The 23,887-nt window shown below is 39.4% G+C and overlaps 1 protein-coding gene across 2 annotated transcripts; it reads right to left on the minus strand.

Moving 5' to 3' along the window:
- Positions 1–44: 44 nt before the first annotated feature.
- LOC134645892 (serine/threonine-protein kinase Nek5-like) lies at positions 45–23,133 on the minus strand. 2 transcript variants are annotated; one of them, XM_063499515.1, is made up of 24 exons: positions 22,781–23,133; positions 21,753–21,880; positions 21,109–21,205; positions 20,932–21,029; positions 18,603–18,686; positions 17,482–17,552; positions 14,489–14,575; positions 11,027–11,081; positions 10,653–10,766; positions 10,181–10,267; positions 9,501–9,597; positions 8,204–8,316; positions 7,806–7,864; positions 6,781–6,951; positions 5,683–5,761; positions 5,312–5,425; positions 5,076–5,180; positions 4,823–4,924; positions 3,449–3,529; positions 3,171–3,266; positions 2,750–2,924; positions 2,508–2,618; positions 2,266–2,404; positions 45–1,665 (listed from the first exon to the last, which is right to left on the minus strand). In XM_063499515.1, exons 2-24 carry the CDS (start codon positions 21,873–21,875, stop codon positions 1,374–1,376), a joined length of 2,550 nt encoding a protein of 849 aa, XP_063355585.1. In that variant the 5' UTR covers positions 21,876–21,880; positions 22,781–23,133; the 3' UTR covers positions 45–1,373. The 2 variants fall into 2 exon arrangements, with proteins under 2 accessions (XP_063355585.1, XP_063355586.1); XM_063499516.1 differs by lacking the exon at positions 22,781–23,133 and having other exon boundaries at positions 5,076–5,156; positions 21,753–22,064.
- Between the last annotated feature and the right edge of the window lie 754 nt (positions 23,134–23,887).

A 23,887-nucleotide genomic window follows, 5' to 3' on the forward strand; every position in this document is an offset into this window, starting at 1 on the left:
ATTCCCGTGATTTATTTTCATCCTCATATCTTTACAGTTTCAGATTGGATGTTATCCACATAACTGCTTCGCCCCATATGTGCTAACAACCTTTTGTGATTAGTAAACTAAAAATACAGATCGAAACTGGTAGATAAAACTCACAAGACACATTTAAATCCAACAGCTCTAAAGAGCTTTCACTGTTGGTGGAGCTAAGGCTTCTGTGTTCGTGCTAAGCTAAGCCACACTTGCTGCATCTCTGTGCTGGAGAGAAAACTGATTGTGAGAAAGACCATAGGAACACTCACGTTTCTCAAAATGTATTTCTTTAAATAATTTAATATTGCGGGGAGAGTGACATTCCAAGCTACAACACTTTTAAGCGTGAAGAAGTGATTTATGTCCAGTTAATACTGATATAGTTTGATTTTATTTTTTGCAGTGGCGTGATGTTAGCAACATGCTTGTAAATGTACGTGAAGGGAAGGGTGGAAATTGATGAAGAATTTCTTGTAACGCTTTCTGTGTGCACAAGAAGCACTTAAACCCACAGGTTTGTGGTTTTAGACGATGGCCAAAGTACTCTTAATTTAAATGTTTTTTCAGCTGTTGTATTCCTGTTTGTGATGAGGTCCAGGCATGGAAATATTATTATATGTAAAAGGCTGACTAACTTTTATTTTTAAAGAGGAATTAGAACTATTTAAGTCTGTCCATGTAAAAAGGCTGTTTGGAGTTTGTTTCACTTGCAAACTGCAATTAAATTAAATAATGCTGCAATAAATGAAACACTTCAGATTTGTTGTGTGCTGCCAGCCTGTGGTAAAAAACACACATGAAATAAACTAGATGAGCTATCATTCGCAAAAGTAAATCATTACCAAACATGATTAAAACTCATCTGTTAAATGTCATATATGAGACCTGTACTATGAAGCCAGTTTAGCCGCTTTGCTGCGTCCTGCGGTCCATCACCATCAACCAATAACATGTCAGTGAAATAGTGTCATATTATAGTATCATGGAGTCTCCGATAATTCCCACTTGTATTAATTTAGTAGTGCTTTTCCCCTCTTACAAGCCAAAGTGCCTTAAATTTCACAAAAACTCTTGTGCTTTTAATAGTGTATGTTTCCTCACACACACATTCACGTAACTGCACATTATTCAGGCTTAACATCTTATTCCACCGGGCTATTTACTGGAATAGGTTAAAGATAACTTAGAAAGTGTGACTTGTGGTTACGCCAGATAAACAACCTAAATTAACAATCCTTCACAGAGTCATGTATTCACATCATGAAAACAATCACTTTTTATTATCAGATTCCAGTTACTCTTACATTTTTGTCCAACTCCCACAAAATAAAAATGTTAAAGTTTGCGGGCGGTTAAGGAGTCTGATGCTGCTCGTTTGAAGCTGTGGTATGTTGTCTGTGGGACTCGGGCTCAGAAGGAAATACCTTGAACGATCCCGCTTCTTCACTTGAATTCTGGACCTCTGCTTGGATTTGAGGATCTCCAGAGCTCACTGCACCTTCATCCATCTCCTCCTCCATCCTATCAGCTAGTGGTTCGCGTTCCTGCTCCTTTTCGTCTGAGCTTGTGTCCTCCATGACAAACAGGTTCCTCATGGAGTCTGCCACTGCTTCTCTCAGCTCATCCTCTGACTCCTCAAAGTTCCTAATGAGAAAGAGTGGAAAAAATTAACACTTAATGACATGTAAGAGTTTAAAAAAAACCCCACATTGACCAAAATGTTTGATGTAATTAAGTAAGATTTGTGATATTGCAGAATTCTGGGTGTGTGTACACTGCTGAGTAAAGACAGGTAGAGGCTTTTCGACTCGCTACACATTGTGGCACAACCTCTGTGTAGAAATGTGGCTAAAAATATGAAGCATTGCAAAAATCATTGCTCAATGTAAAAAGTAACTTTGTTGTCTATAATACATTCATATCTTATATATCTGGTATTGTTCTATTCCCCCCCTCTGAAATTCAGAGACATGTAAAGCTCTGCACTGTTACATGAATCAGTAGCACTGACGAGCAATTTTTGGTGCATTTTTTCACTAAATTGTTCTGGAATTTATGACTAACATGTCCAGAGTTATAGTTGACAGTCTGATTCTCTTTCATTTAATCCTTTAATTTCTGTACAATACTGTAATAAACTGATATCTGATAACTGTAACTCCATCTGGTTCAGCTCAATGTGGCAGCATGGAGTAAAAATACGCAGTATATTAAGAATGTGAACAGAAGGAAGTGTTGACTTACGTGTCATCGTCATCTGACCTCGGCTCCAGACGCTCTTCATCCATCTCCACATCAGACTCCTCCTCTCCTTCCCCATCCCTTTCCTCCTCTTTGTCCGGGTTAATCTCCTCCTCTGTTCCATCCTGCTGTGTCTCTAAATCTTTTTCACATTAAAGACATTGCAGGACCACTGAGAACAGCACATTTTACCCTTTACACTGCTGGTTTCAACACTGATCAGATGTGAGTGTGTGATGTCTCACCTGTGGCCACTGAATCTAGAGTTGATGATGTGAGCTCAGCCTGAGCCAGAGCTCTCAGCAGGGTGTTAGGGGGCTCGTCAATCCACTGCCTACGACCTGCCACTTCCTCACCTTAAAATCATCATTTTAGTGTCTTGGTTACAATGTCCAATAGAGCGACATTATTCAGAGAAGCACAAACCGACTAATTCTAATAAACATTTTGAGCATCACCACCCAGCTGTTCTGCGGGTATGCTGCACCTTGTCCAGCCTCGACCGCCGTGTTGTAGACTGAGTTGATGTCCATGTTGCCGAGCGCGTTCAGCAAAGTCTGAGGAGTCCTGTTGCTCCACCCCCTCCTCCCCTGTAGCCAATCCTTGAGCTTCAGCTGTGCTCCTTCCTGGAAGGACAGAGTTCGATTCAGTGGATCCACTTCCTGCATGGAAAAGGAACGTAAGAGTGAGAAGAAGATTGGCAGTTAGAAAGATACTAAAGACTATATTTATTATATTTATATTTATTTAATTAATTATTTTACCTTTTCTTTTATTTGGCTTTGATTGATAGCTTATGTAATTTTATTATATAGTTCCTATGTACAGCACTTTTGTGTCAGCTGTGGTTGTTTTAAAGTGCTTTATAAATAAAGGTGATGATGTTGATGATATCTTCTGTCTCTCACCTGGTCATCCTGTTTTCTTCCTTCCTCTTCTTTCTCCTCCTCTTCGTCTTCCCTTAGCTCCTCATTATCTAATCGGATCTCAAACATGATTCCCCTCTGTAGACGTCACAAACCCCCAAAAAAGAGCAAAAGATACAGTAGTCTTCAGTGCTTCAGATGTGTCAACAACTTAAATGATCTGGAAAGGTCTTCAATATTCAAATAGTTTGAATGCAGGTATACAAGTAGAATTACTGGACTTAACCTCTGCAGAATTGTTTTTGTTGGTATAAACTCACGTTGTCTTTGTGTTTTCTCTCCAAAGCTCTCATCTGGTCTCTGTTCTCCTCTCTGATCTGCCTCAGAGCTGCTTCAACATCCTGCAGAAACCAGACACAGAGAAAACTACAGTTATCATGAATTCTTCTGTAGAATGAATATTGTATCCCTAAATATGTGTACAAACACTACAGTGATTGCTTTAAAAATAAAGCAGAATATACTGTCAAAGTATGGTTATAGGGTCGTAATAGTTCATGAAGATAATACAGGTATATGCCATGCAGACACAGGGTGTGATTTGCAAGGAGAATGGACCTTTAATCGATCTACAGTACAAACAACACTTTATGCACTGGCAGTGCTTTGATAGTTGAAATGATATTGCATAGACGTGAATAATCTGGATTCTGTTCTGTTCCAACTTTTCATTAACCTCCTAAGGCCCGAACTCTTCCACGACATGCATTTTTAATTTCTCTTTGATATTTGGGCATATTGGGGCCCGATGAATGTAAAAACAAAGAATTTCCAGATTTTTTTTTTTTACCTTATTTTTGTTTTTAAGAAAAATGAGAGCCACAAATGAGGATATTCATTTTAAATTTTGATAGAACAGTAGCAGTATAATGTCCTCGTAAGTAGATATCAGGCCCATGTAGAGCAAAATTGAGTATTTTGGTCAAAATAACCAAAAATGTGATGTCCACATATGTGGACGGCAGGCCCTAGGAGGTTAAGCACCATTGTTTCAGAGTCAAAACTATTACATTATTAATATAAAAAATAAAATAAAAAGATTTAGAGTGTCACATTTTACAGGACATTCAATACAAATATTTCCAGTGGGTGTCCAATGCATGCCTGGTCATCTACATCAGCATTCCCTAAAAAGGTGAGATCTATAGTCTCTTATTTCATTCCATTGTATTCATTCAGTTATTGTTGTCTCACATCCTGCAGTTACAAAGCCTTGATGTGAAGAAAGGCTACAGTTTGTTAGTTTGGCAGCTGATGGTGACGCTGCTGTGATGGGCTGTTAGAGAGGAACAGTCAGTGGAAAGACCAACCCTAATTTGACCATCATACACTGCATTCACAAGTTAGAGCCTGCAGTCCATGATGGTGCAGAACATGTTACAGAGATATTTTCACATATTTATGAAGTGTTTGTTGCTGGTCTGAATAAATATAAAGCCTTTTCCTCTCTGGAGGTTTGCATATATGAGTAAAAGAGGGGCACTGCACTGCAAATATCACGCTACACGAAAGCAGAAAATTTATAACTGGCCTCTGAAAGAAATTAAATTAGCTTTAGAAAATTGCTCTATATTACTAAAATATCATCAATATGAAGAGAGTATTTGTGATTCCTATCCAGTGATCTATTTCACCAGTGCAGGTGCTGCTTTCTGGGGCTCTTTGTTGTCGACAGATGGTTCTATGTCCTTGGATTGCTCCAACACAAAGGTCTCGAGTTTGTGTTGTGGCTTGGCCTGAAACATGACAGGATGAAAATATGTTAATGCTCTTCATTATTGACTGAGAGTTGCTATTATGTGTATTTACTGCAGAAGGTTGATTCAACCTTTGAAGTGACCCAAACTGTAAAAGGGTAAGTTCAAGAGTTCAGGAGTTTGCACGTACCTCTGCTTCAGCTCTCATCCTCATCTGTTTCATCTCCAGGTGATATTGCTGTCTAATGAGATCGAGCTGACGCAGGTACTCCTGCAACCACACACACTCTAAAAGCTACTAGAAAACATTCCTAGGAGAGTTTTTCTGCATTTCTTTATTTCTGTAAACACATTTTTGTCCTTCATTTAGATACTAAACATAACTGCTCACTTTAATGGCTGCTGTGTCTTGTGAGTGTGTCCCACCTGCTGACCCCCCTGTCTCTTGTCCAAAGGCATATGTTGGTGTTCAGGTTTGCCCACCTCCTGCTCTTGACCACCAGGCTTGCTGTTGCGCTCAGCTGTACATGGACGCAGACCCTGAACAACAGAAAAGCAAAGGCTAAAGGTAAAAGTGGCTAAACGTTGTGAAAACTGTGCCACTTTCATTTCTTACAGTATAGTCTTACAGGTAATAAACTCTACTGTGCATTAGTACAGTTTAATAGTGAACAGTTTTGATGTACTTGTGTTCCACTACACTAACCACAACATTACAGCTCCGCTTATAGTTAATACACTAATAGAAGAGTAGATATTCCAGCAACAGTGCGTGGAGGCACAGAGCTTGGTCCTACCAGCTGTTTCTCTGCTCTCAGCTTGTAGTGGTTGGCCTCCTGTCTTCTCTGCAGGTATTCATTTCGAGCGGCAGCCACACTGACAGACACAGGAAGATTAACTGTTACTCAAGAAAAGAACTGCTCACTTCAGTTCAATTCAATTGTATTTATGTAGTGCAAAATCACTGAACAGGTGCTTCAAGGTATTTTATATTGAAGGTAAAGACCCTACAATGATACAGAGAAAACACCAACAATTAGATCACTGTCTTTGAGTAAGCTCTTGGCAACAGTGGGAAGGAAAACTCCCTTTTAACAGGAAGAAACCTCTGGCAGAACTAGGCTCAGGGAGGGGCGGCCATCTATCATGACCTGTTGGGGTGAGAACAGGAAGGCAGGGCAGGACCGTTCTTCTCCCTTGCAAAAAACTCTGATCTACTTGAAAACTGAACAGCTGCTGACTGTTTTTATGAGTCACTGCTATTTAAATAAAGCGTGCTGCTAGGTCCTGGTATGAGTGCAGTTCCAAATTTATGGTCGTCTGGATGAAGGCTGGTCTAGTTTTGGAGACTTTTCCCTGATGCTAGGGAATCAGAGCTAACCAAGAAGATATAAAAAAAAATGTATCTTTTTATTTCTGTAATAAAAGGTTTTTAGAATTAGGACGGTGACAAAGACTAGTGTGCATGTGCAACGGTGAGCAAAGCAAAGCTCAACCCACCTGACAGAAAAACTGTTTGCAAAAAACCTCCATCAATGGCCACAACACATGAGTGTTTTCAGATCAAAGTGTAGAAATGCTAAACATTTTGCCCAATTACTGAATGTGTGAGATGTGAACACACAAAGGAGTTTAATGTAAAGATATGTTTATGGTATATTACCGTTTTATCCCATTTAACTACTTAAAAAGAACCTTTAATGGCTGTATGTACAGCTGAAACAAATCATTCATTAATGAAGATGAACTCAATTGACAACTATGCTACTGTAATGATAGCTGGATGTACTTTCTATCCAGAACTGTTTTTATTGGTTGATTTTATTTAAAGTTTTTACAGAAACTGTTTCCTGAATAATTGTTAGTTACAGGTGTACTGGTCTTTGGTCACTCACAGCTGATATGGTTCCACAGAGCAAGGAGCAGCTTGGTCTTCACATTGCTCCTTTGGTCTTTCCACAGGAGGAAGAGGAAGAGGAAGAACATCCTCTTTGTTCCTCCTCTGAAAGGCATCCAACTGGGCGTGGTAGTGCTGGTAATGGCTGACAGGCTGCTGACCATTAAACCTGTAATTAATATTACATATTATACATGCATGATAAACCATCATCATTAAGTGAAGCTAATGGTTGATTAACCAAACCTGAGATCTGTATCTGTATGAATGATAAGAAACATACAATAGAGGTATAAGAAAGTACATCATTTCAATTCTAAGGTTTTACATATCAGGACATAACTTGATGAGCTCTGGAGACTTGATGATGATCATTTAAATCAAGCACATTTGATTAGCAGCACATGGCTGCTACTTACCCACTTAATTCCCTCTGCATCCAGTAAGGGTCTACTTTGTCATACACTGCTTCTGCATTTTGGCTTAATTTTTGTTAAATACATAATGACATGGTGTAATTTGTCTATGTTCAAATCCAGTCTGGGGACTTTCTGTGCAGAGGTTGCATGCTTTCCTGTGTCTGTGTGGGATTTCCCAGGGAACTCCAGCTTTTTCCCACAGTCTAAAAACATTCTCGGGGTTAGGCTAATTAGTGATGCTAAACTGACCATACATGTGAATGTGAAAGTGAATGGTTGTCTGTCTCTCTGTATTAGCCCTGTGACAGACTGATGACCTGTCCAGGGTGTACCCCAGCTCTCACTGTGTGAAGCTGGGATGGACTCCCCAGTACCCCAACCCAAACTTGAACTGGATAAGCAGAAAAAGGATAGATGGACGTAATATGTCATGTTCATATGAGGCTGCAGCTAGCTATTATAAGTTCTAATTTTTTTTAAAGATCATCTTGAAATAAGATGCACTTAAAGCTGGTCAGGTTACACAGCTGTAAACAGAAGTGTCAATATCAGGCGGGAATAGGACCAAAGGAGTTACTATGCGTTCACATAATTCTGAGCAAACCTTTGGATCCCTGGAAACTCTCTGTTGGCTGCTAGCTGTGCTTCTCTACGTTGAGGAGGCTGCAATTACAAACAAATGCAGTATTAATACAACAGAAATACAAGAAAAACTAAAGAACTGTATTATACCGACTGAGCTGTGCTTCCATTGCTTTACTGCAGCTTTGTTAAAAGAAGAAAGAGTTGCAGTAAAGCAAAAATCATGCTTGGGTGATACAAGCTCTACTCCAAATCTGAAAAAGCACCTACTAGCTAAGTACAGCAGTTCCACACCACTGGAGGTACAGTAGTTAAAAACAAGCTAGCAAGTCAAGCAAGTCATTAACCGCTGAAATTTACAAAGTTACTTTTTTATGGTGGTAATCAGTGAAACTGTGGATATTGTTTCCATGTTATTACTTTATGGTGGGTGGGTGTGTAGGCTTTGAGAGGGACTTTCCAATCTGGTCTAGCAGGCACTCGCTTGTTGGCATTCCCCGGCCTCTCGGCTACTCTAGCCTTCTGAATCTTACCTGGAAAACATGAGAATCTTGAGTTAGAATAACAAGGAGTGAGCTGTTTTTTGCTGTCTGTGAGCACAGAGTCACACGCTGTGATTGTTGTTGATGGTCGCTGTTTCACAGATAAAGTTCACTTTTCTTGGTTTCTGTGTTTTTAATGTGTCACTTTCACACATGACATAAATGTAGGTTTATATGCGTATACAGTGGGTTTTCTTACTGCTTTGACAGTGCATGCAGTTTTTCAAGTCTTGGTTTTTGCTTTTTTGATTAAAAGACTAAACCACTCACACAACAGGTAAAAATAATGTGCAAGTGTTGAGACAAATAAGTTAGGTAACCATTGTGAAGGAGAAAGTGAAAATAAACACCCCCTCAGTGATGTGTCCTTGGGCTGTGCGCTGATGTTATCAAAACACAATGTGAGCCAGGATGTGAGGTGATTACATTTAGTCCAATCAGGTTCCAGCTCTTCCCCAACGGTTACTGAGTGATACGAGCGGACAGGAGTTTCCCTGCAGCTTATCAGAGGTGTTGAAGGACAGTCGTGGCGTGGGTAAGCTACCACTGGGTGTCACTACAGTATACACAATTGAAGACTCAGAACAGAACTGAAATTATTAAGAGATTCTGTTACTGCTCTTATACCTGAAGGCTTTGCTGATGTTTATCTAATACCACTCTTAGAGCTTGTACTATAAAAAGTAATGCAAAAAGTTGTAGAAAAAAAAAAACACTCCCGCATCACAGATAGTGACTGAAAAGACACCACAGGGAATTATGTTTCATATGTGCACACAGCATACAGAAGCATCCCTACAGGTATGCTTTATGTACTTTAAATTATTTTGAAAGTAAATTAAAACATATAACCATCAATAAACACATCAGACAGACATCTGAAGCCCCTGAATTCGCTCTGCACCATAACAACATGGTCCAAGTCATAATGAACTATCTTGAGCAACACAACAGAAAAAGAAGTACAAACAGAAGTATTGCAGCAGATGGTCTGGGCCGTAAGGAGTCTTGACCTCAACATCATGGACACAGTCTAGGAATAGAATAGGCAGAAGATACTGACAGAACCTAAATCAGAAGGGAAAAAAATCGAGGCATGTTTTCCAGAAGATGTGTGAGGAAAAAAAGCTGCCTTCCAAGTAATTTAAAATTTTGTATTGTAAGTCCAGCTGCACCTTGTGTGTTTGCTGCTCCTGCTCTTGTTTTAACTGGTTGAGACCCCACAGCTTTGTTTCTATGCAACACGGTGTGGCTAAACTCCTCTTGCATCACCTGCTCACACACAAGAAATCACAAAAACAGAAGCAAACCTGCACATTCATATATGTATTTATCTGAGATTTTTATGACCAAGTCAATAACTGAAATTTACAAACATTTGAACTAACACACTAAAATCATTTCATGTAATGTGAGATCTGTTTGAATTCATGCCCCGTGAAGTCGTGTCTGAAAAACAAAAAAATTCCTGAAATCTGAATGATCTAAAATCTCAATTAATATCAATTAATATCAATTAATATTTAGTAATGTTTCAATCTGTTTGACAAATATATTAGGCACTGAAAAAATATTTTAAAATATTTATAACTAAGTAGTTGTTTAGTATTATGCCCATATAGTACTATTTTTTAAGAAATTTGTTTGCTGTGTTTGTATGATCTTGATTGATTGATTGATTGATTGATTGATTGATTGATTGGTTTATGTGTTTGATTTTGTTTCATGAATTAGTGACAGTGCTAATATTATCTTATTCCTAAACTATCTGTTTTATGTTGCAAACATGAACAATTTCCTTTTACTGAGACGATTTGATGACATCAATCATCTGTGAACCAATCCGATTGCAAACCTGAGTATCCAGGTGTTTGCTGATATGTTTCTCCAAAATAGGACGTCGGAGGACTGAGGTGACTGAGGGACGGTCTCGTGGGTTGACCTGAAAAAGAAAGAAAAAAATGTTTGTTTTCATGTGTATGCACAATTAAAGTAAAAACTCAGCACTTCCTGGGAGATCCAAATGTATTTTTAGCAAAGACCCACCATCTCGGTCTACCAATGCAGTCTCTTCCCTGTAGGAAGCATCCAGACTACCTGCTTTTACTCCAAAGTGACATCCTGGTCGCATGACCAAACCACTTCAGATATTAGCCCAAAGGAGCAGTTGTTCTACTCCCTGCTAATTACAGTCTGACTCATTACTAATTAAGTCTGAGTCAAAAGTCCAGCTTCATGTTCATACTTGTTGGTTTTGCACACTTGCTTATCTAACTCATATCCACAGACCAAATGAAAAACCTGGAACTGACATGAGAGTGTCTGACCTTAAAGAGCTGGGTGATCAGCAGGCGTAGGTCGTAGGAGTAGCGGCTGGGTACTGGGCTGTAGCGCCCCCTGCAGATTTTACTGACAAGCTGTCGCAAGCTGCTGGCCTCAAACTGCAGGAGACAAGTCGACACAGACACACACAAATACCCCATGGGATACATATATGCAACACAGAGAGTCAATGTAAATGTCTCTACTTTGGACGACCAAAACAGATCCTGTGTCAGTTTCCTATTTGGTCTAATTCCTGATTCTCTTACTGGCCTCCTACACAGAGGCCAGCATTAGCGTAAGTGTTAGCATTAAGACAGCATTAGTGAAGCTGAGTGTGTGAAGCAGCTTTGTGTGTGCAGGGCGTTGGGCAGCTTACTGGATGTTTTAGGGTACAGAGTTCATACAGGACACACCCCAGAGACCAGATATCCCTGCAGGAAGGAAACACACACACACACACGCACACACACACACACACACAAGGACAAAGGTTAGAAGGAAAGATTTCAAAAACAATCTGACATCATCTTAACCACATCAACTTTCTAGTGAGACACAGACTTTATTACATCACCTCTCACCCCAGTGTTGATTTTTGGGGGTTTATTTACTAAAGTGTGTTTGCAAAGCATGTTAAATTATTATTTCTGATACACCTTGTATAACTCAATATTTCCTTGTGAAACTTAAGTTTCCAGTCCGCTTGAGCTGAACTCACAAACATTACAAACAACACCACAATCTTAAGAGCACTGAAGCAGCTAATCAGAGCATAGCGGCCAATAGTAAAAATTCTTTTCAGGCATTTGCTTTCTTGGCTCAGAGCCAAGCGTGTGTGTGGGGTGTTTGTCCTCTCGCAGTTTGTTGGGACCTTTTAAGTGTTGAGAAGTTAAAGGCATTTCTGTATTCTTTTGAAAGGACAGCTTAGGAGTTTGGAATTAGTTCACGTCAGTAGGGGTGTCACACAAACTGTGTGTGTGTGTGTGTGTGTGTGTGTGTGTGTGTGTGTGTGTGTGTGTGTGTGTGTGTGTGTGTGTGTGTGTATGTGTGTGAGTGTGGGAAAGAGGAAGGAACTTTGACCTCAGTTGTATCAAAATAAGACTGCAGAAGAGAGCAGCAAAAACACAAAAAAGAATGGAGGAAGGACGAATCATCAGCTTAAGATGTTGCATGTGAGTTTGCTTTTGGCAGGCCTGTATGTGTCTCTCTGTGTATGTGTTTGAACACATTGACGTGAGTGAAGGTGCTGCAGCCTGAGCAGATCATGACTGGAAGATTACAGCACCGTGCTCTATTATTACACCCACAAAGCTTATCCACAGTCACAGGTTCTAGCAGGGAACCTCCTCATTCTGGCCTCAGCTATTTGTTCAAACCCTCCCCCATCCAATCACAGCTTAGTTCCCAAAAACAAGGTGTAGCAGGGATTTCAAGATCACAATGATTTCACCAATGATTTCCTGGAACAAAAAAAGGTTTTAGGCTTCTGTGGCTGATTCCGTGTGATGCACGCTGCATACTTGTGTTGCTGTTTCCTCAAGATAAAGATGTCTTAAAAATAAAAGACAATTTTTGAGACAGTAAATTTGAAAACAGAGCAATTTAAAAACTGTTCTTCAAAAACTGTGGGCCTTTAAGGATAATAGTTTTAAGGGTTAGAAGGATTTTTTTTATTTTCAAGAGACTGGAAAACATACAGTCAGGTCCATAAATATTGGGACATCGACACAATTCTAACATTTTTGGCTCTATACACAACCACAATGGATTCCAAATGAAACGAACAAGACATGCTTTAACTGCAGACTGTCATCTTTTATTTGAGGGTATTTACATCCAAATCAGGTGAACAGTATAGGAATTATGACAGTTTGTATATGTGCCTCCCACTTCTTAAGGGACCAAAAGTAATGGGACAATTGGCTTCTCAGCTGTTCCATGGCCAGGTGTGTGTTATTCCCTCATTACCCCAATTACAATGAACAAATAAAAGGTCCAGAGTTCATTTCAAGTGTGCTGTTTGCTTTTTGAACCTGTTGCTGTCAACTGCCAGGATGAGATCCAAAGAGCTGTCACTACCAGTGAAGCAAGCCATCATTAGGCTGAAAAAAACAAAACAAACCCATCAGAGAGATTGCAAAAACATCAGGCGTGGCCAAAACAACTGTTTAGAACATTCCCAAAAAGAAGGAACGCACTGGTGAGCTCAGCAACACCAAAAGACTAGGAAGACCACGGGACACAACTGTGGTGGATGACCAAAGAATCCTTTCCCTGGTGAAGAAAACACCCTTCACAACAGTTGGCCAGATCAAGAACACTCTCTAGGAGGCAGGTGTATGTGCGTCAGAGTCAACAATCAAGAGAAGACTCCACCAGTGTGAATACAGAGGGTTCACCACAAGATGTAAACCTTTGGTGAGCCCCAAAAACAGGCAGGCCAGATTAGAGTTTGCCAAACGACATCTGAAAAAGCCGTCGCAGTTCTGGAACAACATCCTATGGACAGATGAGACCAACATCAACTTGTACCAGAGTGACGGGAAGAGAAGAGTATGGAGAAGGAAAGGAACTGCTCATGATCCTAAGCATACCACCTCATCAGTGAAGCATTGTGGTGGAAGTGTCATGGCGTGGGCATGTATGGCTGCCAGTGGAACTTGTTCTCTTGTATTTATTGATGATGTGACTGCTGACAAAAGCAGCACAATGAATTCTGAAGTGTTTCGGGCAATATTATCTGCTCATATTCAGACAAATGCTTCAAAACTCATTGGACGGCGCTTCACAGTGCAGGTGGACAACGACCCAAAGCATACTGCAAAAGCAACCAAAGAGTTTTTGAAGGGAAAGAAGTGGACTGTTTTGCAATGGCCAAGTCAATCACCTGACCTGAATCCGATTGAGCATGTATTTCACTTGCTGAAGACAAAACTGAAGGGAAAATGCCCCAAGAACAAGCAGGAACTGAAGACTGTTGCAGTAGAGGCCTGGCAGAGCATCACCAGGGATGAAACCCGGCGTCTGGTGATGTCTATGTGTTCCAGACTTCAGGCTGTGATTGACTGTAAAGGATTTGCAACCAAGTATTAAAAAATGAATGTTTGATTTATGGTTCTTATTCTGTCCCATTACTTTTGGTCCCTCAAGAAGTGGGAGGCACATTTGCAAACTGTTGTAATTCCTACACCGTTCACCTGATTTGGATGTAAATACCCTCAAATAAAAGCTGACACTCTGCAGTTAAAGCATGTCTTGTTCGTTTCATTTGGAATCCATTGTGGTTGTGTATAGAGCCAAAAATGTTAGAATTGTGTCGATGTCCCAATATTTATGGACCTGACTGTAGCAGAGGACTGCAGGGGACTGTACTATGAAGAAGGAAGTTTGTACTATGCGGTTTTCCTGTACTCCAAAACAACTCAAAAACCTGGGACCAAAACTAAGAAAGATGATAAAAACGACATTGTGACATATTGTTTCATACTGCTGTCCCATAGGAACATTTAAAAAAGGAAATATTCACATATAAATTATCAGGAATTTATTTTTATGTGGTTTCCTACATAAGCTGCTCCTAATAAACAGACTTTACACTCTGGCTCCACTACTAAAAAAAGATCCTGATCAAAGTTAATGACAGATCAATTTATTTGTCCAGACACTCAGATGTCTGGTTTCAGAGCTGAACCATACACAACTGAAGCTTCAGCCCCACACGTGAGGTATAAAACATCCAAAAAGAGGTTATAATATGGCGCTTACTGGTTGCACAGGTATAACGGAACAACCTGAACAGTATGATGTATCTATCATACTGGCAACCACACATACGTACGTCTTGTTGTTATAGGGCCGATTCTCACAGATCTCTGGGGAGAGGTAGTACGGTGTCCCAACACAAGTCCTGGCCAGCTCCATGGTACTACACAATGCACAGAAACAACACTATTAGGGTAAATAAATTAACTGTAAATACAAGTTTATATATATGCGATCAAAGAACACACTAAATTACTAGTGGTCTCATAAAGCAATATGGGTGTTTTTCATACAAATGTTTTTTTAGTAAGGGCACTCAGTGTAAACAGTTGGTTGAGGCAAAGTCTTGAAAGAAGGATTTGATTTGTTTTTTTGGTCAGCCATGTAAGATGGAAGTCATCATTAGTGGTGACGAGAAACATTAAATATATGTTCTGGAGAAAAGCAAATGAAATGACTTTCTGGAAAAATGTAAACACAAACAAGACCAAACATAACTTTAAACTGAAGCTCCTTTTGTCAGTGAGTCAAAATGTAAGAAAATGAAGCTATGAACTTAAGTGATCAGGAAAATATGTATCATAAGTTAACAAAAACATAACAAAAACACATTCAAGGTAACTGGCAACTAAGCTTAATGGACTGCCATTAAAAAAGCCAAGGTCAAGCCTAACCAAAAGTGCCATCTGAGGAGCAGCTTGACTGCAAAGCGTTATGGTTATTGTAGGTTAAGAAAGTGAAATAACTGGCTCCTCCCACTTTGTTGAACACAGACAACCAAGACCAAACTCGCTTTATTTTGAAAAACCGACCACATTAGTATTTATTTTCATGACATGCAAACTCAATGTGCTGTACACAGAAAACCATACAAACCTGTGAAGGTTCACAATGCCTAAATACAGGGAAAGCAGCAGTTTTCAATGTATGCACAGATGTAATTGATCTAAATAGATCTCAGGTCAGCAGGCAGCCTGTTCCAAAGTACAGGACCACATTAACTGAAAACAACTTCAGCACACTTAGAGCTAATTCAAGGAACAGTTAAAGGATTTGCACTGGATGACCTGAGAGGTCTGACTGGACTGTAAACAGTGAGCAAGTTGGGTGAGTTGGTGGTTGTGGAGTGAGGTGGGGGTTGGGGGGGGTGTTCAAACCGTTGCATGCTTTGAACTAGTAATAGCATTTTATAGGCAATTCTATATTGTGCTGGGAGCCAAACAGAGTGCTTTCAGCCCTGAGGTAATATGATGAAATTTCCTGGTACCTGTTAGGATTCTGGCTGCTGCATTGTGAATGAGCTGAAGTCATCCTACTGATGATTTGGATAATCTGGCAAACAGAGCATTACAGTAATCTATACTACCTGATATGAATGCATGGACCAATTTCTCAGAGTCAGTTTGAGATGATATTGATGTGATTATCAAAACTGAAACCCAGAATGATTGAAAGACTCTAGACTTGGTCACTGTGAGAGACAGAGTGGATAAATATGAATGCATTTTCTGTCTCTGACTTTTTGGAAAAACAATAAATATTTCTGCTTTGTTTCTATCCCACTCTAAAAAACTTTCCAGACATCAAGCAGTTAATGTCATCAGTGCAGTTTGTGAACAGAGGTTAGTTCATCAGAGGAAAAGGATAAGCACAACTATGTGTCATCTGCATAAGAATGGGAGGATATCTTATGATTCTTCGTGATAGTATCAAGTAGGAGTATGTAAAGGTTAATCAGCAATGGACTAAGGACTGAGCCTTGAGGATCCATCCATCCATCCATGCAATCAGGAACCTGACCTGGTAAACCCACTGTGTCATGAAGTCTTTGGTGCTGAAAGCAGGAGTGAGGTCATATAGAACTAAAACTCAGACTCTTTGTGAGCCACTATTAATGTTTAGCAAGAGCCGTCTCTGTGCTCTGAGTGGATTTGAACCCTGATTGGTACTTATGATAAAGACTGTTAAATATATATTTACTCAGTTGTTTGTAAACAAGTTTAAAATATTAAAGAATAAAGAATAAAATATTAGAAAAAGGAAATTATGTCAATATTATTTTTCTTAAATAGTGGTGTGATTATTACATATTTTAGAGAAACGGAAGATGCCAGTATGTGGAAAACTACTGATACTGACTAAATGATTTGTAAAACATGAGCTATAAATTTGAATAGTTTGGTGGGAACAGGGTCAAGGGACAAGGTGCATACTTGATGAATAATTCCTTCCTGATCTTTAAAATTTAAAGCTGAGAATATGAGGCATTGCTAGGTAAATTACTGTAACAGACTAAGATATTACCTCTGGTATCATGAACTTTGCTCTTGTAGAAAGAAAGAAATCCGTCACATTTATTTATTGAAAGAAATTCAGTTGGTATGGTTTTGGAGAGATTAAGTAGTTTGTCAGTGGATGAATATAGAAAAGCAGTATTAGACTGGTTTTCAGTTGGGAGATGTAGGGTTGTCTGGCTAATTTCATTTTATTGTGTATCAGTAAAATATATTTTTATAGAGTTCAAAATTAATTTGTAGCTAATTTTTTTCTTTTCTATCAGCTCTCCTGCAAATCTATGAAAAACACCAGATAGTGATCTTGAAGTGAAGCTAAAGGATAAATGAATGTCAGTCGTACAAGCAGAAGCTGGCTGAACTCCTACAAAGCGTAAATCAAAACTTGCTGGTGGCGCTCATGAAAATCAGTCAAAGAATATTCTTCGGCATTAGGACTCATTCTCTGCGAGCCATGATTTTCTGCCCAAATATTCATCAAACATCCAATTGCTGAGACATTTTGAACATGTTTGCTATTTTCAGTCATGTCTAAAAATTATTGCATGCACAGACTGTTATTTACAGGACATGGATGTGTTTTTATCATTCTCTGCAAGCAGCCAGAAAAACTACAGACAGACCATTATTTCCACAACCATTTGTTTACATGTCCGGGACGACAGTTTGTGGAATGATAATCAGTTGTTTGGAAGTCATCCATGTTTTACAGAGGGCTCAGCGACAGACAGCTGCACTGTGTGTGTGTGTGTGTGTGAAGATGACACTGACTTACTTATTCAACATTCTTGCGATTCCAAAGTCCCCCAGCTTCGCTTTCATCCCTCCGTTGGTTAGGAAGATATTCTAGACCAGAGGGAGAGCAAGAATGAAAGGATGTCTGTGTTCAACAAGGAAGGCACTAACATTTTTTTTTTGTGTGTGTGTGTGTGTGTGTGTGTGTGTAAACGGATAAGACTGATGAAAGACAGTGATGGCCATGAGTAGTCTATGGTCAGTTGTTTTGAGATATTGTTCGAGCTGGCATACAGCAAGGTCTTTGTTCAATGCAAAGCTGATCTCAGGACAGTTCAGCTGTACAATGTGCAATGATAACACTAAATAATTATAAAACTCAACCTCAGTCTCTGTGGGTAATGTTTACCATGTAAATGTCCAATAATGAATGCATGATGTAAACTCTGCATTGTAAAGCTCAGTTAAAGTGATGATTCTTGCTCAGTTTGGTTCTGAAAGGTGACTGTGATCACAATCCTTGTCTGTAAAAATGATAATCACACTTACATTGGTTGTTGTTAGGACACAGACTACAGATATAAATAACAGGTCATGTGCATTTCTTTTACATCCAAAATCTATATGTAAATCATAAAGACATATAACTATTCATGAGTTTGATCACTATTGGCTCAACAGTTGGCAGTTCGTCTTGTAATCGGAAGGTTGCTGGTTCGAGCCCCGGCTCGGACAGTCTCGGTCGTTGTGTCCTTGGGCAAGACACTTCACCTACCGCCTACTGGTGATGGCCAGAGGGGCCGATGGTGCGATATGGCAGCCTCGCTTCTGTCAGTCTGCCCCAGGGCAGCTGTGGTTACAACTGTAGCTTGCCTCCACCAGTGTGTGAATGTGAGAGTGAATGAATAGTGGAATTGTAAAGCGCTTTGAGGGTCTTGAAAAGCGCTATATAAATGCAATCTATTATTATTATTACTATTATTTGAAAAAACACCATTACTATATAAGGCCACCTGTTTTGTGTAATTTGTTGAAAAGTTCGAAGTTTACAAATACCGAATGAACAGAACAAGCTGTTCTGTTCATTCAAAACAGAACAGCTTATTTTGAATGAATTAGCTTTATATGTGATTGCAAGCTGTAGTGAAGCAGGTTGAATACTTGAGCTTTGATGTCTCTGTGGAGAATCTTCCGGTCATGGATGTGTTTGAGGCCCAGACAGATCTGAACAAACCAGTCGACGATCTAAGAAACACACAACTCTGTTTTATTACTGTGGCATTTTCATATGGATAGAGAGTAAATTACCACCTGATGAAGAATATAAATGAAAACCTCCACAAATAATGTCCCGATCAGGCATAACATCATGACCACCTGCCTAATATTGTGTTGGTCCCCCTTTTGCTGCCAAAATAACTCAGCCTAACAACCCATCGAGGCATGAAGGTGTGCTGTGGTATCTGTCAGCAAGATGCCAACAACAGATCTAATCATTAGGGATGGGTATCGAAACCCGGTTCTTGTTGAGAACCGGTTCCCACTGTTTCAATTCCTTGGAATTGTTTGCCATTTTTGCAAACGATTCCCTTATTGATTCCAGTCACCCCGAATGATGTCACCACGTTCCGGAGCGTCATTTACCTGGCAGGAAACACGGCACCTAAGCAGCTCAAATACTCAAAAGTTTGGTTATACTTTACGAGAACGGATGACAACAGGGCAACTTGCAATACTTGCAAAGTAGATATTTCATTTAAGGGAGGAAACAGTACGAAAATGCAAAAGCATTTGCTCACAAAACACACGATGACCTTAAATGAATGTCGTGTTTTTAATTCCACACCGGACATGTGAATCTCAACCCAGCAGCAGCGGTAACGTTTGCACGTCCTCTCCCGTTAATGCAGCAGGTAAATAATCAACTAACTATTATGTTAGCGCAATTTGCCTTATTACAAAACCTGCCATTACTGTGCGCTGCATTTAGGTGACCATGATGAGAGAGACAGACAGAGTCTGGCTGGCTCAGATGCTGGCAGTTCTCGCTGCAGTCTTACTTTGTTATTGCTACAGAAGAATATTTATTTTATTATTTTACATTTACAATTTTTTTTCCTGGGGACCCTGTGACACCCCATTGAAGAGCCGTAGGATGTGGATCTCTTAAGATCTCACTGTTGGGTTTGTAAGGCCATGTTACTCCTAAATTTCTATCTTGTTCAAAGAGAAGATATAAAACAAAGTTCTAAGCTAATTGACCTTAGTGTTCTCCTTTTTTAAAACTAAGAATCGATAAAGAATCGAATCGTTAAACAGAAGTGAAAATGGAATCGGAATCGTGAAAATCCTATCAATACCCATCCCTACTAATCATTAAGTTGCGAGGTGAGGGCTCCGTGGATTGGACTTGTTTGTCCACCACATCCCACAGATGTCCAATTGGTTTGAGATCTGGGGAATTCAGAGGCCGAGTCAACATGTTAAAACTCTTTGTTGTGCTCTTCAAACCATTTCTGTAACCATTTTTGTTTTGTAGCAGTGCACATTATCCTGCTGAAAAAGGCTACAAAAGGCCATCAGGGAGTACTGTTTCAATGGTGTGGTTGGTCTGCAATAATGCTTTGGTAGGTACCTCATATCAAAGTAACATCAACATGGATGACAGGACCCAAAGATTCCCAGCAAAACATTTCACAAAGCATAACACTGGTTTGCCTTCTTCCCATAGTGCATCCTATTGCCAGGTGTTCGCCCAGGTAAGTGAGTCACACAAATCCGGGCATCCACGTGAGGTAAAAGAAAACGGGATTTGTCCAATGACACCCCGTTCTTCCATTGCTTCATGGCTTAGTTCTAATGCTTATGTGCCTATTCCTACCACTTTCGGTGGTGGGCAGGAGTCAGCACGGACACCTTGAGTGGTCTGCAGCTATCCAGCCCCACACACAACAAACTGTGATGCTCTATGTATCTATGTAACCAGCATTAACTTTAAGCAATCTGAGCTACAGTAGCTTGTCTGCTGGATTGGACCACACAGCCCAGCCTTCGTTCCTCACATGCATCCATAACCTTGTAGCTGGTTCACCACTGTCCCTTCCTTGAACCACTGTTGATTAGGTACTGACCACTGCAGACCAGGAACACCCCACAAGAGCTGCAGTTTTGAAGATGCTCTAACCCAGTCATCTAGCCATCACAATTTTTCTCCAAACCTTACACCTTGAGGGCACTTGCTCCCTAATATATCCCAGCCACTAACAGGTGTCATGATGAAGAGATAATCAGTGTTATTCACTTCACCTGTCAGTGGTCATAATGTTATGTCTGATCAATGTGTGTTTGTACTGTTATTACTTACGTGCAGTAATAACAGAGACTGAATGTCCGTCAGTGTGTTTTTTGAACATATTTCAGTGCAAAACTATCACAGTGAGGAAAATCTGATCAGTCTTTATCAAATAGCTAAGGCCAGGGTGAGGTATACCTGCTCCTCAGTGAAAGGAACTCCTTTCTGTATGTTGATTTTCTTCATCAAATCTCCTCCGTCACAGTACTCCATCACTATATAAAGGCTGCCTCTCTCTATACAGACATCCAGAAAACACTTTAACACTGATATAAACTGATACATTACATCTTCTACTCTGAGGCCCACACATACCTTGAAAGGACTGGATGAAGGTGACAATGTTTGGATGTTTCATCTTTGACAGCAACGTCACCTCTTTCTTGGACGATTCCTTTTCCTTTGCTGACATCTGAGCAGCAAAACACACAAAAATAAAAGGAGTAACGTGTTCTTGGGAAAAACACTTCTAAATAAGCACTAAATATACTTTAGAATTGGTCACTTGAGCTTTAATGTTTTATCTGGGCTGCAGCTAACCATTCATCACCAGTGTTTTTCAATGTAAGTATATTATTTACTTAAGTTACTCTTGTAACAAATAACACTTAAACAACACGTTTTTTAGCTGAGAGATGTAGAATGTCTCAAGGCCTGTAGTGACATACAAAAGACATATTCTAATGTACACAGTGAGAAAGACAGCTTATTTAAGACTTGTCTTAGACTGTACTGACTGCAGAATACGAGTTGTTTTGCCATAACCTGATTCCACTACAAATGAAGCTGGTACCTGTATATCAGATAAGCTTAATTTGTGCTTGAAGCATACATTACAAAGCTGAGACACTACAAAGCTGCTTGAATGCATGTGTAAGTCACAGAGAGGGATATAGTGTGATCGTTTTCCTGATCCCAGGCAGCACTGCAGGTAGTGAAACTGAGCTATGCTGCTGTACCTTTCTGAGGCTGATCTCTTTGACCACACACTGTGTGTTTCCACCTCCCCCTTTATCTCTGACCAGGAAGGCTTTTCCAAATGCACCCTGCCCAATCTGTCTGATAACCTCATAGTCGTTCATTGCGCCTGGAAGACAATATGAGGGGCAAACAGCTTAACTGCTGAAACACAAACTCACTGAGACTGAGTAATAATGGAAAAAAAAAAAATCCAATAGTAAACTTTTTGTTCTCATTTTAAAAATTAATGAAAATGTTAAAACGGTGGTAAAACAAAATAAAATAAATGTTAAATAAAATAAATAAATCTTAGTCGCATGCAACGTATCTGGTTATATATACTATGAATATATTAAAAAAAACAAGACGTCAGATAATAAGCACGTAAAATATTTCAGGGGAAAAAGTGTCCCATGTTCAAGTAATTCGGTTTGAGGGGAATTGTGTTTTATGCGTGTAAGCTATTTCCCTATGCCCTCGCCTTAAAAAACGAATCAGTATTATTAACCCTTTCATGCATGAATTATGACAACCTCAATCAGGATTTTTTCTTTCTCAAGTATTTTTATTCATCTTTAGGGCATGAAAAAAGATTTTTGAACTTCATTTTTTTAAACATGTACTATTCAAAGAGTTTTTTACATGTCCACTTAGGTGGAAACCTTGCTGACCAGTGGGTGGCAGGGTATGGAGTGACACATCAGTGTCCAATGTAGTGGTTTATGTGCAAGTATACCATCAACACTGACACAAATACAAGAAAACAGACTTTGAATAGCTTTCCACTGTTGTGACCACTATGCGTGAAAGGGTTAAACAATTTGGAATAAGTTTAAACAACTATTAACGCGTTTATTTTTCTTAATTACAAGTCGCCGTCGAACACAGACGGCACTAAGGCCGTTGCCATGGAGACTGAAACACAGGCTACTAGCATTCAATTTAGCATGTTTAACACAAGTTCACCAAAGAGGAGGACAGTGCTCACTTTTTCTCTCTTTTAGCGACACAGAAGCTCTGCACTTACCCTTTCAAAAGTAGCAAAAGCAGAAGTCACATTGCGAAAGAAAACGGCGGCAAATTACTTATAAAGTCATTAGAAGAAGCGCTTGTCTTCAGAAGTGTTGAACTACGGTAAGCGCGAAAGGAAACCACGCAGAATGCTGGGAGTAGTAGTTTTTGTAGTCGAGTTTGCCATTAGCTTTCGCCTTTATATTTCCCAAGCTGCTCAGCACCGTTTCATTTTGTAGTCTTGTGTTACAGCACCTATTATTCATTAATTCATTCGTTCATTTTTATTTGCGCCATAAACTACTTAAACTGCAACACGTTTGGGCCATAAGGGGAATTTTTATTTCTTATTTTTATGTTAATGTCAATTATTATTATAAAAAAGGTTACCTGTTAAATGTATTTGTCTATAATTTCGTTTAAGTCTAACTTTCAACAGGTTATCTATTAAAATGTTCAAAGCAGCTGTTGCATGTCACTTCCTATACACATTAATTACGCATGTTGCAGTACCCGACCTAGACTCTGTTTTATTTTTACACATAAACAGGATCCTGTTTATGTGTAAAAATAAAACAGTGTGTCCTGTGTCCGTGTCGCGACACGGACACAGGAAGATTATTTTCTATTGTTTGTTTTATATTACTTTCGATTACTTGGTATACCTGCATTGTAGTGTTATCTAAAAATCTTATGTTTACCTGTATCATTTTGGACGTTTTTTTAAGATAAGAACCTTTATTTATACTACGTTTTGGTAGTTATTAAAAATGTATCAGTAAATAGATGTAGTGGACTGGGTGTCTGCCACTTGGAATCAGAGCCAAAGGTGGATCATGTTTCTCTTGTCAGATTTTAGCATTCACACCCCAGATTGATATTCCAGGCAGCCATCATGTCTGTAGTTATTCATGGTGTGTGTTGCTCCATTTGAAAAAAGGTGATGTAATCCTCTGAATAGCTGCAATATAAAATAGATCCTCACATCTTCAGTTATGAACGGGGTATTAGGTAATCATATCTCCGACTGTAATGATGGCAAAAACAAACGGATAGACGTGTTCAGGACAGATAAATCTTTGGAAAAATGTGTATTTGTGAATAAATGTGAAATGCAGCTAAT

Source organism: Pelmatolapia mariae, linkage group LG16_19 (assembly GCF_036321145.2).
Source record: "Pelmatolapia mariae isolate MD_Pm_ZW linkage group LG16_19, Pm_UMD_F_2, whole genome shotgun sequence".
Taxonomy (NCBI): domain Eukaryota; kingdom Metazoa; phylum Chordata; class Actinopteri; order Cichliformes; family Cichlidae; genus Pelmatolapia; species Pelmatolapia mariae.

Coding starts and splice junctions, on each gene's coding strand:
- LOC134645892 (XM_063499515.1), bottom strand. CDS start 21,875: ATGAACGACTATGAGGTTATCAGACAGATTGGGCAGGGTGCATTTGGA. Junction 6,952..7,805: donor GAGTTTCCAGGGATCCAAAG/GTTTGCTCAGAA, acceptor TATTAATTACAG/GTTTAATGGTCAGCAGCCTG. Junction 2,925..3,170: donor GAAGAAAACAGGATGACCAG/GTGAGAGACAGA, acceptor TTTTCCATGCAG/GAAGTGGATCCACTGAATCG.